Genomic DNA, 17,815 nt, shown 5'->3' on the forward strand with positions numbered 1-17,815 from the left:
ACTGGCATGTGAGACCACATAGTACTTTCTGTGTCATATGTTCTCTGGATTTATCCATTACAAATTATAAGCTTTCATCTTTTCAAACCTTAATTGTGTGATTGTGTACATATATCACATTTTAACTGCTAACAGTTGATTATCTTGGCTATTCTAAGTACAGCTATCATAAACCTGGGGTTGCTGCTTTCTCTGAGATTTTTAGATTTAATTTCCTTTGGTTATATAATCCCAAATTATAGGATTTGGACTTATAGAAGTTCTCATTTTTGTGTTTTGTTTTATACATATAGTTCCTTATATATTCTGGATATTAGTCCCTAAATCAGATAATTGGCATAAGTCTTTTCCCATTCCATAAGTTGTCTCTTCACTGTTTCCATAACTGAGTTTTCAATCTGATGTAAGTCATTTCTCAAATTTTGCTTTTGTTGCCAGAACTTTAGATCTTATTCAAAATTTCTTGCCTAGTGCAGTGTCATGAAAGATGTCCTTCAAAAACATGTTTCTAATGGTTCCAGGTTTTGTATTTACCTCTTTATTCTGATTTACCTCTTGATTCTTGTATATGGTGCTAAAGGGTAGAAAAGGAGTCTAGTTTCCTTCGGCATATGCATATCCAGACTTTTCAGCACTATTTACTAAAGAGATTGTTCTTTAATGTATATACTTAGCACCTTCATCAAAAATAAGATACCTGTAGATTCAAGCTCTAGGTTCATACACTTTATTTCTATGACAATATCATGATGTTTTGGTCATCATAGCTTTCTAGAGTTTTTTTTTTTTCATTATTCTTTTGGATTTATTTTTTTTTTAGTTTATATGTGTTTTACTTGCATGTAAGTATATATACCAGGTATGGAAGCCAGAGGAGGGCATCACATCTCCTAGAATTGGAACAGTTGTAAACTATCCTGTGGGTGCTGGGAATAACCAGGGTCCTCTACAAGATCAACATCTCTCTAGTCCACTGTCTAGAATACTCTAAAGTATTACAATGCCTCCAACGTAACTCTAGGGTTGGCCTTAGATGAGTAAAATCAGCAAAAGAAAAGCAAAGATTCTACTAATATATAAAATTAAGTTGGATTCATGCATAAATAAATTTTAAATTCATATTGTTTTATATCATTAGACAAGCCATCATTTTCCTATAACAACTCTGTGGTTTTTAGAGGTGGTAGTAGTATAAAGGATTGTGGTATGGCATCTAATAGAAGGCATAAAGTGGAAATCTCTGGTTTCTTTAACAACTCAGTTTGTGTCACGTGATATTTTTCTTGAGGCTGTCTTGTGAGGGAGGGTATGTAATGTTTTGCTGAAAACAGACATTTAAGAGGGCACAACATGGTTAGAAAGAATATAGGTAGAACCCCACAAATAGAGAGAATGCTCTTACACTAGTATGCCTTGCAATAGTTCACTTCTTCACTGGTCTTTGCTGGTCTTCATCTTAGAGAGAAATGCGCCAAAGAATTTCTCCAGGTATCCGGGCTAACTCTGGCCACTTCAGTGGCTCCTAAGGACTCAGCAGAGCCTTACTGTTTCTGCTGAATCATGCCGCAGCTACTGACTCATATTTGGTGTCTCCTACTGAACTGGACTGACAATGAAGAGTGAAATTGCCCCAAAGAACTACTTTTAAACCGGTCCACAACATCCTTTTCCTATTAACCTTCTTTATCCCCTACCTCTGGCCAGTAAAATGTTTCAGAACCAACCCTAAATACAGTAGGTTTTAAAGAATTGAAGGTTTCAAAGGCAAAACGTTATCATGATTTATGTGCCAGTCTCTTTAAGACAAATTGAAAGCTGACCCCAAGAAGATAAATTAATAGAAATTATATAACACAAATTAACAGAAAAGAGTAGAACTTAAAAACTGTGTTTTTTCTTTCATTCCACACTTATTAAGAATCTACTGTATACCTAGAAGTGGATAAAAGAATATATTATAAGCCAGGCAGTGGTGGGGCACACCTTTAATCCCAGCACTCTGGAGGCAAAGGTGGGCAGAGCTCTGAGTTTGAGGTCAGCCTAGTCTACAGAGTGAATTGCAGGACATGAAAGGCTACACAGAGAAATCCTAGCTCAAAACAAAAAACAATAACAAAACAAAACAAAACAAAAAAACTTCAAAGGCTTAGAGAGAAGACAGTGAAGAAGATGGCCTCTGAGAAGTCTGTTCACTGATAAGACTCTGACAGCCAGTTAGGATATCCACTGAGCAATCATCTGTTTCTAACAAATATTCAAACAAATAACTACGATTCAAGTAGTTATTTTTTTTACTCTGGATAAATGAAGCAGTGTGAACTTCTAAGAACTTACTACTAAGAAAACAAGCTCATCTCAGCAATTATAGGGGGGCAAAAGCACAAACACTAAGAAACCAAGAGGAGCATCTAAATTCTTTATGTGAACAATTCAAGTACACCTTGAATGCCAAGGTCTTCAGGCTTTACTCTGTGGATAATAAGCTATAATGTTTCTGAAGACAGAGAGATTCGTAAGTACTGGTATTATACTACATAAAGGGGTGACTAACAACGACAATAAACACAACAGACATCTAAAGCTAAAAGAGGGGTTTTGTCATTTTTTTGAAAAAGGATCCACATAGCTGGCCTAGAACTCATGAGCCTCCTGCATCAATTTCCCAGTCCTACTAGTACTTCAGCTGTGTACCATTACAACTGGCTTAGAAGATTTTAAAAGTTTCATCACACAAACAAACATACAATAAACAAACAAACAAATAGTATTTTTCTTAAGATGAAAAAAATCCCAGCCATTATGGCATATACCTTTAATGCCAACACTTAGGAGGAGAAGACTGGAAGATCTCTGTATGTTTGAATTCAACCTGATCAGTTCTAGGGCAGCCAGCGGGCCATAGGGTGAGGCCTTGTTTTGTTTTTGGTTTTGTTTTTTTAAAAGCAAAACCAGACAGATCTCCAGGGCTTACCAGCCAGCGCTATCTATTTGATGAGCTCTAGTGCAGTGAGAAACCCTGTCTCAAAAAATAAATGGGAGGTGGGAAAATGACTCAACTGTTAAAAATGCTCACTGCTCTGACCTGATGGCCTGAACTCAATTCGCAGCACTCACTATGTGGTTCACAACTGCCTATGACTCCGGTTCTGAGGTATCCAACACCTTCTCTGACCTTGAAGGACACTTGAAATCCTATTCATATACACTTTAAAAGTTTTAAAAGTAAAATAAGCTAGGGCAGTGGTAGTGTATGCCTTTAATCCCAGCACTCGGAAGGCAGAGACAAGTGGATTTCTTTGAGTACAAGGCCAGTCTGGCCTACCCAGAGAAACTGTCTCAAAAAAAAAAAAAAAAAGAGGGGGGGGGAGAGAGAGAGAGAGAATAAAATAAAATCTTGAAAAAAGAAAAAGGTGGATGGTGTCTAAGGAATTATATCCAAAGGTGTCCCTCTGACTCTACATAAACACACACACACACACACAAACACTTTCCCTTTCTCCCCCTAGATTACACTGAGTTTTGTTTTGAAAAATTAAGCACAAAGTTAGCAACATAGATCTAAGGAGAAAATCAGGCTTAAAGACTAAAATGACTCTACCAGGAGGTTCTATAATGCAATGTGAATGAAAGACTACAGACCTTTGCTCTACATCCTATCACCTGCCATGCATGGAGTACAATGGAGCACAATAAAGAACCAATGTTAGGACCAAGCACATTATCTTCAAAGAATGTTTTAAGAACAGGAATGAAAAAAACCATGAACAGTCCAAGAAAGATTAGCTAGATGAGTATTACATGGGGGAGGGGGGCAGGAAGAGAACAAATGGTCAACAATGGCAAATAGTTCAAATAGCTTGAGAAGACTAAGGAAAACTATCAAATTTAATTATATATATAAAAAAAAAATCCAGAGCCATTCACAGAATTCTCTTTGTAACTCTTTCACAATGTTTTCACAAGTAGACATGCCTTATTTTAAGTTGCAAAATAAGTTATAGTATGACTACACTGTGGGAAATTATACAATGAAAAAGCAAGGTATTTCTATAAGGAACACAGAAGAATGAACAGAAATTATTTTAATGAAATAATTCAGTAACAAAGTACAAACTTCACAATATTATTTATATGAGTTTTAGCTACAAAGTGATCTATGGTGTTGGGGCAGGAATAGTGGTTAACTCAGGTGAAGGGTGGTAGGTAGGATAAAGTAAGGGAACACTTTTGGAACTGGAAATATTCTCCACCTTGACCTGAATAATGGACATATGGTTATATTTGTCTGTAAAATTTCATGCTAAATGAACCTTAGATTTATGCACTAAACCAAGTCAAACCTTAATTTTAAAAGCAAGCCAAAAAAATTTACTCGTGATCTTGAAGGCAGTTTGGAGAAAACATTAAGTATACAAGACAAACCATAATATTAGGAATACACACACATAGCCTGGTGATGGTGGTGCACTCCTTTAATCCCAGCACTTGGAAGGCAGAGGCAGGCAGATTTCTGAGTTGGAGGCCAGCCTGGTCTACAGAGTGAGCTCCAGGACAGCCAGGGCTACCCTGTCTCGGAACACACACACACCCTGCAAAAAAAGGAATACACACACACACACACACACACACACACACATGTGGATTGAAGAAACTGACACAGAATACAAATTCAAGAAGGTTGTTGGTTAAGGCAACATGATAAAGCATATTAGGAGAGAGGAAATTACACATTTCAAGAAAATTGTATTTTTTATTTTATTTAAGCTATAAGAAAGAGAACATGAGTAAGATTTTTAACAGACAAGAAAAGTGTGTGTACCAACAATGTAGCCTTAGAAAAAAGGATAACCAATTCTTTCTCTGTGACTGCTAAGGATGTGTGAATACAGAAATTATCTTTTAAAAAAGTGGAGAAATGACTCAACAATTAAAAGTACTTGATGCTTTGCAAAAGACAGCAGCTCACAAACTGCAACTCTAGTTGCAAGAGACATGACTCCCTCTTCTGGTTTCCAAACTATGTGATAACACTAACATACATGCAGGCAAACACTCATACTTGCAAAAAAATAAAAATATCTTTTTTAAAAGAGGGTAATCTGGCCAGGCGGTGGTGGTGCACACCTTTAATCCCAGCACTTGGGAGACAGAGGCAGGCAGATTTCTGAGTTCAAGGACAGCCTGGTCTACAAAGTGAGTTCCAGGACAGCAAGGGCTACACAGAAAAACCCTGGGGGGGGGCGGAAATCAAGGCTGGAGAGAGGTTCAGCTTCTGTCTGCTCTACCAGAGGACCCAGGTTCAATTCCCAGCACACACATGAGAGCTCCAACTCTCTGAAGCTCATAACCAGATAATTTGACACCCTCACATGGAGATGCTTGAAGGAAAACACCAGTGCACATAAAAACTAAAATCTTAAAATCTATTTAAAAAGAAAAGAAGGGGAGGAATCAAATAGCCTTGAGTACTTTACTGAAGCATATAATAAGGTCAACTGTACCAAGTAAACTAAGTCAGAAGAGGAAATATATTTCAAAAGTTTTGAACAGGTACTGGAAGGGAATTACACAAGTCAGCAGTCTAGATGCCATGGCATAGACCCAGGGCTCGGAGAATCAAAACTGGGGAAGCAACAGGCAGAGGGGAAATTTTTAAAGCCATGGGCTAACATACTGTGATTCAAAGCAATGATGCCTAGGGACGTTTACTTTATATGAGGAGCAAGAGATTGGAGACCTGGAACTTCAAAGCCTCAAAGGTGGGGTCTCAACTGGGGTCTGAAGCAGAGCTGTTCAATAGCAATGCTGTCCATTGAGTTCATTACTACAGAACATTCTTTCTAAAAATCCAACAAGAACAAGCATCTTACAATGTCCTTGCCAGTCTCGTTTCACTGAACTTCCAACAGCCGTGAGTGATATTACCGACCTTTATTCCCTACTCATAAATACACCTACTATTGTCTAATAAATTACACATCCTGTACATTTGGAAATCCCACAAGTACGTTTACATTTTCTCTCTTTTCCTATTAAGGGTAAACTAGAAAGCAGAGCCTTCATCTACAGATTCTCTGTCCACAGCACCAGCCTTGAGATTGCACACATGCAGGTACTTTTTATAGTGGTTTTAAAGTGGTAGATAGTTACTGAGGAGAACGTTAACGATTCTGAATACTTGCCTATAAAAGTATAAAGGCCACCAAACCAGAATGCTTGCGAATGCCCCGTTTTTAACTGTGGGGATAAACTCTAAGAACAGTCAACACTCTCTAACTGGCATTTCTCCCTTAACTATTCACTCCTCTAGATAACTCAATTTAATAAACCTACTCTTTGCCGCTCATTCACCCTGCCCACATTCCAGCACCCATTCTCTCCATCCAAAGTCCCAGGCTACCCTGTCCCAAGACCATTTTATTCATTCCTCGGACCCGCCCTACCACACGTCCAACTGCAACCCCAGGCCCCCACCTTCATTTCTCCACTCCCCTTGCCTCAGCCTCTTCAGACCTCCCACTCCTAACCGACTCAGTCCCCACCCTCACCACCGCAGCCCCATCCTCCCGCGAGGACCCCCTCCCCCACGGCGCCCCCTCGCTTGCGGACCCCAGCCCACCTTACCTGCTCCCTGCTGTCGTGCCCCATAGGCCCGCTCCGCTCCTCCAGTAGCTGCCTCCCGGGCGGCGCTCGCCGGCGCGGGGGCAAAGACTGCGGCTGGGGCAACTCGGCCGCCCGCGGAGCCGCATCCTCCCGGCGGGCGGGTGGCGGCTGCGGCCGCTCGCGGCAGCGGCTCCGCTTCATCTCCGCGTCTGGGCCCCGCGGGCGTTAGCACCGCGACTGCGCCGGCCTGGCTCGGCCCCGGGCCGCAGCGCTGCCGCGGCAAGCCCGGTACACGACCAACATGGCCCGGCGGGCACTCGAAGCCACCCGCACCCGGCCCGGGGTGTCCCCGCGCTTCCTGTGGGCTGAGGCGCCGAGACCTTCCCGGCGCGCCTCACGGAGGCAGCATAGCCGCCGCCGCGCCCTCCGCCGCCCGGCACACGCTCGGCCGGACACCCGCCGCCGCCGCGGGCTCCGCCGCCAGCCGCCGGCCCGCCAGCCCGCCCGCCACCCGGCCCGCCCCTCGCGCGCGTGCACGACGAGCCCGCCCGCCGCCCGCTAAGCGCGGCCTGCCGCGCACGCGCTGGCGAACGGTCGCGAAGACCCGCCCGCGGCCGCGCCGCGCGCCCAGAAGCGGAAGGGGGCGGGGCTCCCGGCTCACCCGCGTCGGCTGCGGGACGCCCTTTGATTCTTCCATTCATCCCTTTGGTACGCTGCCTGCAAGACTGAATGTTGTCCAGACTGGGAAATGACTTCCTACGGGAGGGGCGACACCAACTCACTATTTACCAGCAAATGCTCACCTAGTTCTCCCCTACACTTCAGAGACTAGTTAGCTCATCCTCATGTTAGAAATAAGGAGACTAAGGTGTAGGGAAACCAACCCAGTCATAGGCATATCAATAGTCCTTTTAGTTGAGGATTCCCATTCTTGTCATTTCATCTTGTTTATACTGCCTTTAGCACTTCTACGCAGTGTGACAGTGTGTAAAATCCAGTAAAAGAAGTGATGTATTGCTTCAGGGTGCAGAGACTAAAACGGCTTTGGAAGATCTAGGCTTCCCACTGACAATGAAGTCATCACGTAGACACAGTCCAGGCTACTGCGGCCTGGGCAGCCTGACCTGCCCCTTCCAATGACTCATCTGCTTTAACAACACGTGGCAGACAGCTCAGCCATGCCTGGCCTCCTGGCTTCAGATGGTCTGCCACAACGCTGTTTTTCCTCTTTGACCTAACCAGAGTTCATTCCCAGAAGCCTTCCCTGCCTGTTTCATTCATTTGTCTTTGGCCTCCTCCCTGAATCCTTTCTGAACAGTAATAATGGCTAATACAACGTACTGCATTTCAGACACTACATTCAATTCATATACACACAATGAGGTCATCACATTTTTTGTTGTACAGTGGAGGGAACAGGGAGAGTTACAGTGCAAAGAGGATTCAAATGAAGACCTGGGAGATATCAGAACCCACACACATAAGCAGTGTGTTGGACGACCCATGCAGCTTTCTTCTGCATTCCCTGTCCCATGTCCTCCCCATCCACCCAGTTGACTCAGTAGAAACAGAACGCCATCCTTGGCTCCTTCCTTCTTCTCATCTTTCATATCTAATAATGAAGAGACTCTGTAACTCAGTAGCTTTCTAGTCCGCCTTCTCTTTTCATCCCAATGGTACTAACTCTTAATCCACTTTCACCTTCTCTCACCTGTTTAACTGGGAAAATCTCCCAACTAGTTCCCCAGCATCAAGTCTTATTCTCTTAAGAACCATTTTCCCAAAGACTATCATAAAAATCTTGGTAATACTGTCTTTGCTTAGAATAGTAAAATAAAGCTCAAGATGAAGTGCACACTTTCTAAGAAGGCAAGGCCACCATTCAAAATCCAATCTCTGCCTGCCTCTTTTTTTCTATTATCCCATGCTGTTGCTACTATTTAGACTTATCTCTGTTACATGATAGGACCAGCACTTTCTTGCCTACAAAGAACAGAAACACATGCTGAATCTGGAATGACCATATAGGAGATTAAAACTCCTTTTCTTCTGGGGGCTAGAATCTTTTTTTAAAAAAAAATTGTTTGGGGGAGGGGGGCTTGGAATGTAGTTCAGTTGGTAGAGTGTTTGCCCAGCATACACAAAGTCCTGAGTTTAATCCCAAAACCACATAAACGGAGAGTGTCAAAGAGAATTCAAGAGAAATACTAGACCTGCTCAAAACAAAATGGAACAAAAATGAATTACTATTTCACCCCTGCAAAGCAGTGTAACCCAGTATAAGTAAGGGAAAAAAAAAGCCAGTTTCCTGAGATTGTTGCTGATGTTTCATAAGGCTGATTCCCCAACATCAATCTCCATCAATCAATCTGATTGTTTCTGTGGTCCTTTATAAATAAAATTTTCTAGGTTAAGGCATACTCACCTCTGCAAAGATAATCCACTGACTTGGCTTTGAGAACAGAATCACATCCTACTTCCTCATCTTTGACTATTAGAATGGCTGGTGTGGTAGACAGACTCCAAGTTGGTTCTCATAGTCACCCCTTTACCAGGAATTAAACTTGTGTGTAATCTTCACCCTTTGACTTGTTTCTAATGAGTTAACTATAATATAATCACTTTCATGATTATGTTACACCATATAAGATGGTATCTTGGTATGAGACTCACTCTCAAACTCACAATGTCCTTAAAGGTGGAAATGTCCTTTATTGCAGGGCAGGGTATGTAACTTGGCTCATCCATCCTCCTTTCTCTTCCTCCCAAGTCCTTCCTTTACGAGCTTGTGCTATCAAGCTTAGCAACAAAACTCACTTTTTGTGTAGACTATGAAGAGGTCCTGTGGCAGGAAATAGCATGGCCACTTGCAAGTACCTAGGTGAGCCTCTAGCCCAACAGCCAACAAAACAGACTAAAATAGTCCTTAAAGCATTTACACAGTCCTACATCCAAAAAGAAATTAATTCTGCTCAATATTGAGAGTTAGTTTGGAAATAGACCCTTAGTAGAAATTCTGGAATTTTGGCTTCTTTAAAAAACACAGAAATATAAGAATATATTTTCATTTTAATCTCAGGTATAGGGATATGGGGCTACTTCAGACTGTCTGCTGCAGCTGACTATGATTTGCCTTGTGCTCTAGCAGAGGTGTAATTTTTGTCTGCTGCAGAGTTTCTGCTATTGTGTGACATTTAGAATTCTGGGGACTTTCAAAGAATATGTAAATGCTAGGACCCTGAAAGGCAGGGGGTTAGTGGTTGGTAGTCATTCAAGGGGTTTTTTGGCAGTTTCTTGGTAGTTCAAAGAGGAAAGAAATTAGGTTCAAAGGATCTCTCCCTCTCTCCCTCCCTCCCTCCTTCCCCCTTTCCTCTATCCCTCATTCTCTCCTATCTAGTGAGAAGAGAAAAACAGGAATAAAAGGTGGAAAAAAAGAAGAACCAAAAAATAGCAAAGACTGGCTACAAGTGGCACCCAATGTGGGACTCAAAAGTTAAGGATAAAAATGAAATATGATGTCAAAGGCCATAGAGAAAATGGCAGGGAACAAAGTCATAAATGTTTCTTTTCAAGATACCAGAAAAAAATTATGGCTGCCGGGCAGTGGTGGCGCACGCCTATAATCCCAGCACTCTGGGAGGCAGAAGCAGGTGGATTTCTGAGTTTGAGGCCAGCCTGATCTACAGAGTGAGTTCCAAGACAGTCAGGGCTATACAGAGAAACCCTGTCTCACAAAAACAAAAACAAAAACAAAAAGAAAAAAGTAAATCCAAAAAAATTACGGCTGCTACTTCTGGGATAGTTCCCACTTTGCTCCCAGTGGAGATTTCCTGTTTTTTCTTTTTCTTCTTTATGTATTCTGTTTCAAAAGAAGGTTGGAAGGATGGCTGAGCAGCCATAAAAACCACAGATGGAAATGGAGGGGACTGAGAAACATAAAACTGTTGAAATGGGAGACCAAAAAGAGCCATCCTGTTTTCTCGTTTCTGAAAGGATTACAGAGTTGGCTGTGCAGCGAGGTTGTCGGTGGAGGTAGGAGCACTTGGGAAGTGAGGAGCACCAGGAAAGAGAGAACAAGAAGGCTCAGTCCTGGTAACTGAGCTGGAGTTTCCCCCAGGAGGAAGAAGGGACTGAAGCTGTGCCACAAGGTGATCAAGTCAGAGAAAAGCTGAAAAAGCAGGAGGACAATCTGATCATAGCTCATTTTGATACAGGGTTAAACTTGATACAACCACGCTGCCAGAGTTGGAGGAGGGACAGTCTGGAGTATCAAAGCTTTCCCATCAGCTTTCCCAGTAGTCATATAGTATATGCCTATTAATGGTTGGAACAAGGTTATGACAAGATAGGATGGTATCCTATAGAAATGATAGCTCTAAGGCATTTTAAAGAGGCTATAATTTTATATGGGATGCATTCACCATATGTGAAACAAACTCTAAATAACTGGGCTACTCAAAATAGAATTATTCCCCAAGACTGGAAAAGATTGGTGACAGCTGCAATGATTAACATGGTAGAGAGACAAAGCCTCAAATATTGAACAGTAAAATACAGTAAGAGGGGTGAATATAGTAAAAAATCAGTTGTTAGGCAATGAGCAGCACAAGAACAGATTCAATTTGATGATGTTACTATAGAACAAAGTCACTTACTGGCTTTAAAAGCTTGGGACAAAATTGAGAACTCCTGAAAAAGTTCACCTTATTTACAAAGATTATAAAATGCTCTGAAGGGCTGGTGAGATGGCTCAGCGGGTTAAGAGCACTGACTGCTCTTCCAAAGGTCCTGAGTTCAAATCCCAGAACCACATGGTGGCTCACAACCATCCTAACAAGATCTGATGCCCTCTTCTGGAGTGTCTGAAGACAGCTACAGTGTACTTACATATAATAATAAATAAAATCTTTAAAAAAAAAATAAAATAAAATAAAATGCTCTGAAGAAGAAATGCTCTGGGCTTTTTTTAAAATAAAGATTAGTCTTATAAGTGAACAAAGCCATACCAGACACTGATGCAAGAAAGGCAGTTGTTGATAGAGACCTTGGTCTTTCAAAATGTGAATAACAAATGAAAAAGTCAGACCATTAAAAGAATAATCAGCACCTTTGGACAAGTGGATAAGGGATATGACCATTATTTGTTTTAACATGTACCATGCTCATATAATAGGCCAATCTATAGCTATAGGCCTCCTATATCAAAATGCTTGGTGCTTCAATTGCAGGAAATATGGCCATTGCAAAGAGACCAAAGAGACTGTGACTAAGCAACTTGTATTAGTCATGGTTCTCTAGAGTTACAGAACTTACAGAATGAACCTATATATATAAAGGGAATTCATTGGAATGACTTACAAGCTGCAGTCTAACTAACCCAACAATGGCTGTAAATGAGAAGTACAAGAGTCTAGAAGCTCCTCAGTCCCATGAGGCTGGGTGGTTCAGCTGGTCTTCTGTATAAGATGGAATCCTAAAGAAGTGAGCTCCAAAAGATGTGCTAGCAAAAAGAATGCCAGCACATAAAGAAAGAACACAGCTGGGCGGTGGTGGTGCACACCTTTGATCCCAGCACTTGGGAGGCAGAGGCAGAGGCAGGCGGATTTCTGAGTTTGAGGCCAACCTGGTCTACAGAGTGAGTTCGTGGACAGCCGGAGCTACACAGAGAAACCTTGTTTCGAAAAACAAACAAAAACAAAACAAAACAAAACAAAACAAAACAAAAAAAGAACACATCCTTTTCCATTGTCCTTACGCAGCCCTCCAGCAGAAGGTGTGGCCCTGTGCCTCAAGATCTGAATCAAGATCTTCCAGCCTCAAGATCACAGATCACAGGTGTGTTCTCCATATCTGGATTGTAGTTTATTCCAGATGTAGTAAAGTTGACAACCAAGAATAGCCATCAAACCAGTAAAGGTCTCAGATCTCAAAATGCCTGGCATTTTAGTTGTGGGAAATATGGTCATTTGCAATAAAACTCTGTGCAAAGCATCTCTAAGAGCAATGATTTTTCTAAAACCAGAAAGATTTCTCTAAATATAAACCATAAAGAACTTCCTGGGATGTGCATATGATTCAACAAAGGCCACCATTGGGAGTGCAGATCAAAAAGAGATATCCAAGGCAATTTCTTGCTGTTGGGAAATGAAAGGAGGGCTTAGCTTGAGGCCCCACAGCAAAATCTATAAGTCATTTCAGTCCAGGAATAAATTAGTCAGGGTTTTCTAGAGTCACAGAACTAATGGGTTCTGTATATAGGGACTCTATATAGTTAGGGAATTTGTCAATGACTTATAGCCTGTAGTCTGACTCCCCAACAGTGGTCAGCAGCAGCTGTGGATGGAAGTCCAAGGACCTAGCAGTGGCTCAGTCCCACAAGGCAAGCAGGCATGGAAAAGTGAGTCTTCTTCCAATGTCCTTATATAGGTCTCCAGCAGAGGGTGTGGCCCAGATTAAAGGTTTGTGCCTATGAGCCTTTATCCCAGATGACCTTGAATTTAGAGATCTCGTCTTAATCTTCTGGAATTCATAGCCTCTATGCTTCAAGATCTCCATGCGAAGATCCAGGTCAGAAATTTGTATCTCTGAGCCTCCAAATCAGGATCATAGGTGAGCCTTCTAATTCTTGATTGTTGTTCATTTCAGATATAGTCAACTTGACAACCAGGAATAGTCACTACAATGAGTAATTCAAAGACCATAAAATGTCAACACTCAGCAAGAAGGAGTCACCAGGTTATTTAAAAAAAACAACAACAACAACAACAAAAAAAAAAACCTGTGGCATTAAATTCATTTATATATCATAAGGATATGTTAACATCAGAACGGAAGCAAGTGAAAGTTTTGTGTTGAGGATGTGGATTTGTTTATACTTCCACAGGAAATTAAAAAGCTGTGGATAAAATAAAAAAAGATCAAGTTTAAAAATGAGCAGGAGAGAGGCCGGAGAGATGGCTCAGGGGTTAAGAGCAGCGACTGCTCTTCCAGAGGTCCTGAGTTCAATCCCCAGCAATCACATGGTGGCTCACAACCATCTGTAATAGAATCTGATGGTCCCTTCTGGTGTGTCTGAAGACAGTAAGAGTATATTCATATAAGTAATAAATAAATAAAACTTTAAAAAAATGAAAGCATATTATTGTAATTAAAAAAGAAAGAAAGAAAGAAAGAAAGAAAGAAAGAAAGAAATGAGGGCTGGAGAGATGGCTCAGTGAGTAAGAGCACCTACTGTTCTTCTGAAGGTCTTGAGTTCAATTCCCAGCGACCACATGGTGCCTCACAACCACCTGTAATGGGATCCAATATCTTCTTCTGGAGTGTCTGAAGACAGCTACAGTATACTCATATAAATAAAATAAATAAATAAATCTTTAAAAAAAAAAGAAAGAAAAGAAAAGAAATGAGCAGGAGAGGTCTGAAAACCTTGGCCACTAACCTCAGAAGCACTTATTTCATTGTAAATGTCTCTGTTTCAACACATAACACAATGTATGGCTTAAAACAGGGTAGATGAATGTAGTAATAATTCTGAAATTTATGTTTCTTTAAAAAACATAAGCCAGGTAGTGGTGGCCCACGTCTGTAATCCCAGCACTTGGGAGGCAAAGGCAGGCGGATTTCTGAGTTCAAGGCCAGTCTGGTCTACAGAGTGAGTTCCAGAACAGCCAGGGCTACACAGAGAAACCCTGTCTTGAAAAAGCCAAATCCAAAAAACAAAACAAAGCCATAGAAATATTATAAAAATATTTTCTCCTTTTTTTCCGAGACAGGGTTTCTCTGAAACTATTTTCATTTTAATCCCAAGTGTGGTGATCTGGGGCTGCTTCAGACTGTCCACAACAGCTGACTATGATTTGCCTCGTACTCTAGCGGAGGCATGGTTTTGTCAGCTACAGATAGTTTCTGTGATTGTGTGATGTTTGGAATTCTGGGAACTTTTCAGGGGGTTTGTAAATGCTAGAGAACAGAGACTGGGATTGGTGGTTGGTGGTCATTCAGAGGGTTTGGTTGCATTTTGTTAGTAGTCATGCTCAAAGAAGAAACAAGAAGAAGTTAGATTTCAGATCTCTCTCTCTCTCTCTCTCTCTCTCTCTCTCTCTCTCTCTCTCTCTCTCTCTCTCTCCTTCCCTCCTTCCCTCCCTCCCCTCTATCCTTTCTTCTTTCTTATCTAGTGATAAGGAGTAAAACTTGGGGGAGTGTTGGGTTCCATAGCTGCCTGTAGCTATTACGAAGTGGGTTTCTGGAACAGAAGCTGAGGGATAAATAGGGAAGCGGCGAAAAGAAGTATGGCTAAGACAATATTCACTGATCAAAGCCCGAAACTTTAATGGCGCCAGACCTTTTAACAGTTTGGGCAAACCCTTCCCCCCAGACTCCGGGCTGAGTTCCGGTGGAAGTTGTCTAGCTTCTCTTGGAGGTCCTCGTCTTGACTGCTCTGGCAGCTGGGTGGGTCACCTGCTTAATTCAAGAATTCCTAGACCCAGAGAAACAAAGAACTTAACCTTTACTTCGAGCATTCCACCCTAGGTAGAACAGGATCCTGGCTATCTGGGAGAAGTTAACCTTGACCAAAGTCAAACTCTGACCATGTACATGACTGCCCCAATATGGCTCTATACAGGGAAGCATATGAAGAATGGGAAAAAAGAAGAACCTAGCTACACAAAGCCCAGACATTACTTTGATGGAAGCCTGGTGAGATCCTGAGACAGAGAAAGCAGAAAAGTTAAGAGTAATCTGTAACCCACAGAAGCTGTGAGACAAAAATGTATTTCAGGAGATTGTGCCAATCAGTTTGACACAATGGAGTAAACTGGAAAAAAAAGAACCTTAACTGATGCTTTGCCTCTATCAGACTGTCCAATAGACCAATCTGTGGGACATTTCCTTGATCTATGATTGACATAATTGGGTCCAGCACATCCCAGTGCCACACCTTGAAAAGTGGTCTTCTGTTGTATAAGAAAGGAAGCCATGAGAAACAAGCCAATAAGCATCATTTCCCCATGGTCTCTGCTCCTGTTCCTGCCTCTAGGTTGCTATCTTGAGTCCTTCTCTGACTCCCTTTCATGATGGACTGTGATTGGAATGTATAATCCAAATGAATCCTTTCCTCCTGAGGTTGTTTTTGGTTATGACATTTTATCACAGTGATAGAAAGCAAATTAGAACAGGGTTAGAAAGACAATGGAGTGGTTAAGAACACTTGTGCACTTGTAAAGGACCTGGGTTTGATTCCAGCACTATGTCAGGAGGATGACACCCACCTGTAGTATTAGCTCCAGGAGATTACATCGCCTCATCTGACCACCTTGTGTGCCTGAATGTGTATGTGCACACACTCACAGATACATACATATATATAAGAATTTTTAAAAACGTAAGCAGGCAATGCCTTAAATCTCAGTGTTGAGGTAAATCTCAGTGTTGAGGAGGCACACCTGTGCAGGTAGAACTCCCCAACACACACACACACACACACACACACTTTTTAAAAATTGTCTTAAAAAATACTTCTCTTTCTCTTCTCTCTCTCTCTCTCTCTCTCTCTCTCTCTCTCTCTCTCTCTCTCTCTCTCTCTCGTGTATATGGTGTACATGTGAGCATATGGGTGCACATTTACATGCAGTGCCAAAGGAGGACATTGGGTATCATTCTCTATTACTCCCCTTCTTATTCCCCAGAGTTAAGGTCTCTCATAAAATCAGAATCTTGGGGTTTATGATATGCTGGCATGCTGGCCAGCACATTCCTAGGATCAGTCTCTCTTTGCCTACCAAAATGTTGGCTTATAGGCTCATATAACCATTCTTGGCTTTTTGCATGGGTACTAGGGATTCAAGCTCAGGATCTCATATTTTCACAGGAAATACTCGTACCCACTGAGCCATTTACCCAACCCTAACAAATACTTGTTTAGTTAGCAATTGTGTGGGCCAATTGTATGGGTCTTATGACCATGATTCCAAGCCAGCTGGATACTACTTTAGGGATATCCAGAACCAAAAAACACTATCTCTCATTGTGATGATTTGTATATGCTTGGACCAGGGAGTGGTACTGTTATGAGGTATGGCCTTGTCGGAGTAGGTGTGGCCTTGTAGGGTTTGTGTTTAAATACCATTGTCCTAACTGCCTGGGAGCCAGTATTCTGCTAACAGCCTTCAGATAAAAATGTAGACCTCTCAGCTCCTTCAGCACCATGCCAGCCTGGATGCTACCATGTTCTTGCCTTGATGATAATAGACTGAACTTCTTCTTCTTCTTTTTTTTTTTTTTTTTTTTTTTTTTTGGTTTATTCGAGACAGGGTTTCTCTGTATAGCCCTGGCTGTCCTGGAACTCACTCGGTAGACCAGGCTGGCCTCAAACTCAGATATCCACCTGCCTTTGCCTCCCTGCATGCTGGGATTACAGGCGTGCGCCACCATCACCTGGCTTGAACTGAACTTCTGAACCTGTAAAACGGCCCCAATTAAATTTTGTCCTTATATGAGTTGCCTTGGAGCAGGGCGGTTGTGGCACATGCCTTTAATCCCAGCACTTGGGAGGCAGAGGCAGGTGGATTTCTGAGTTCGAGGCCAGCCTGGTCTACAGAGTGAGCTCCAGGATAACCAGGGCTACACAGAGAAACACTGTGGGGGGTGGGGTGGGGGGAAGAATTGCCTTGGTCATGGTGTCTGTACACAACAGTAAAACCCTGACTAAGACACTCATCAAACATTTAGCTACTAGTGCCAGTTTGCAGTAAACACTAGGAAAGGGAATCATGAGGAATGATGTCATGAGGCCTGTATTAGTTTGGGTTCTCTAGACTAATATAATTTATAGAATGATTCTCTGTGTATATAGATTTATAACAATGATTTACAGGCTGTGGTCCAGTTAATCCAGCAATGGCTGGCTATGACGAAAAGTCCAAGAATCCAGTAGTTGTTTAGTCCTTGAGGCTGGAGGTCTCAACTGGTTTTCAGTATACACCAGAAGTTCAAAGAAGTAGGTTCTAATGCCAGTGAGCCTATCAATAAGAAGAGCAAACAAGCTGGGCAGTGGTGGCGCACACCTTTAATCCCAGCACTTGGGAGGCAGGGGTATGCGAATTTCTGAGTTTGAGGCCAGCCTGGTCTACAGAGTGAGTTACAGGACAGCCAGGGCTATACAGAGAAATCCTGTAACAGAAGAAGAGGAGGAGGAGGAGGAGGAGGAGGAGGA

At 42.1% G+C, this 17,815-nt stretch overlaps 1 protein-coding gene across 5 annotated transcripts in view; it reads right to left on the minus strand.

The window, feature by feature from the left end:
* The window catches only part of Mast2 (microtubule associated serine/threonine kinase 2), a 135,797-nt gene extending 128,719 nt beyond the window's left edge, over positions 1-7,078 (minus strand). For all 5 annotated transcript variants that reach the window (XM_052177061.1, XM_052177060.1, XM_052177062.1 and 2 more), the window contains exon 1: positions 6,625-7,078. In XM_052177061.1, coding sequence (XP_052033021.1) covers positions 6,625-6,804 — 180 coding nt within the window. In that variant the 5' untranslated portion in view covers positions 6,805-7,078. The remainder of the gene's footprint in view (positions 1-6,624) is intronic.
* Between the last annotated feature and the right edge of the window lie 10,737 nt (positions 7,079-17,815).

The sequence above is a fragment of the Apodemus sylvaticus genome, chromosome 3 (assembly GCF_947179515.1).
Source record: "Apodemus sylvaticus chromosome 3, mApoSyl1.1, whole genome shotgun sequence".
Taxonomy (NCBI): Eukaryota; Metazoa; Chordata; class Mammalia; order Rodentia; family Muridae; genus Apodemus; species Apodemus sylvaticus.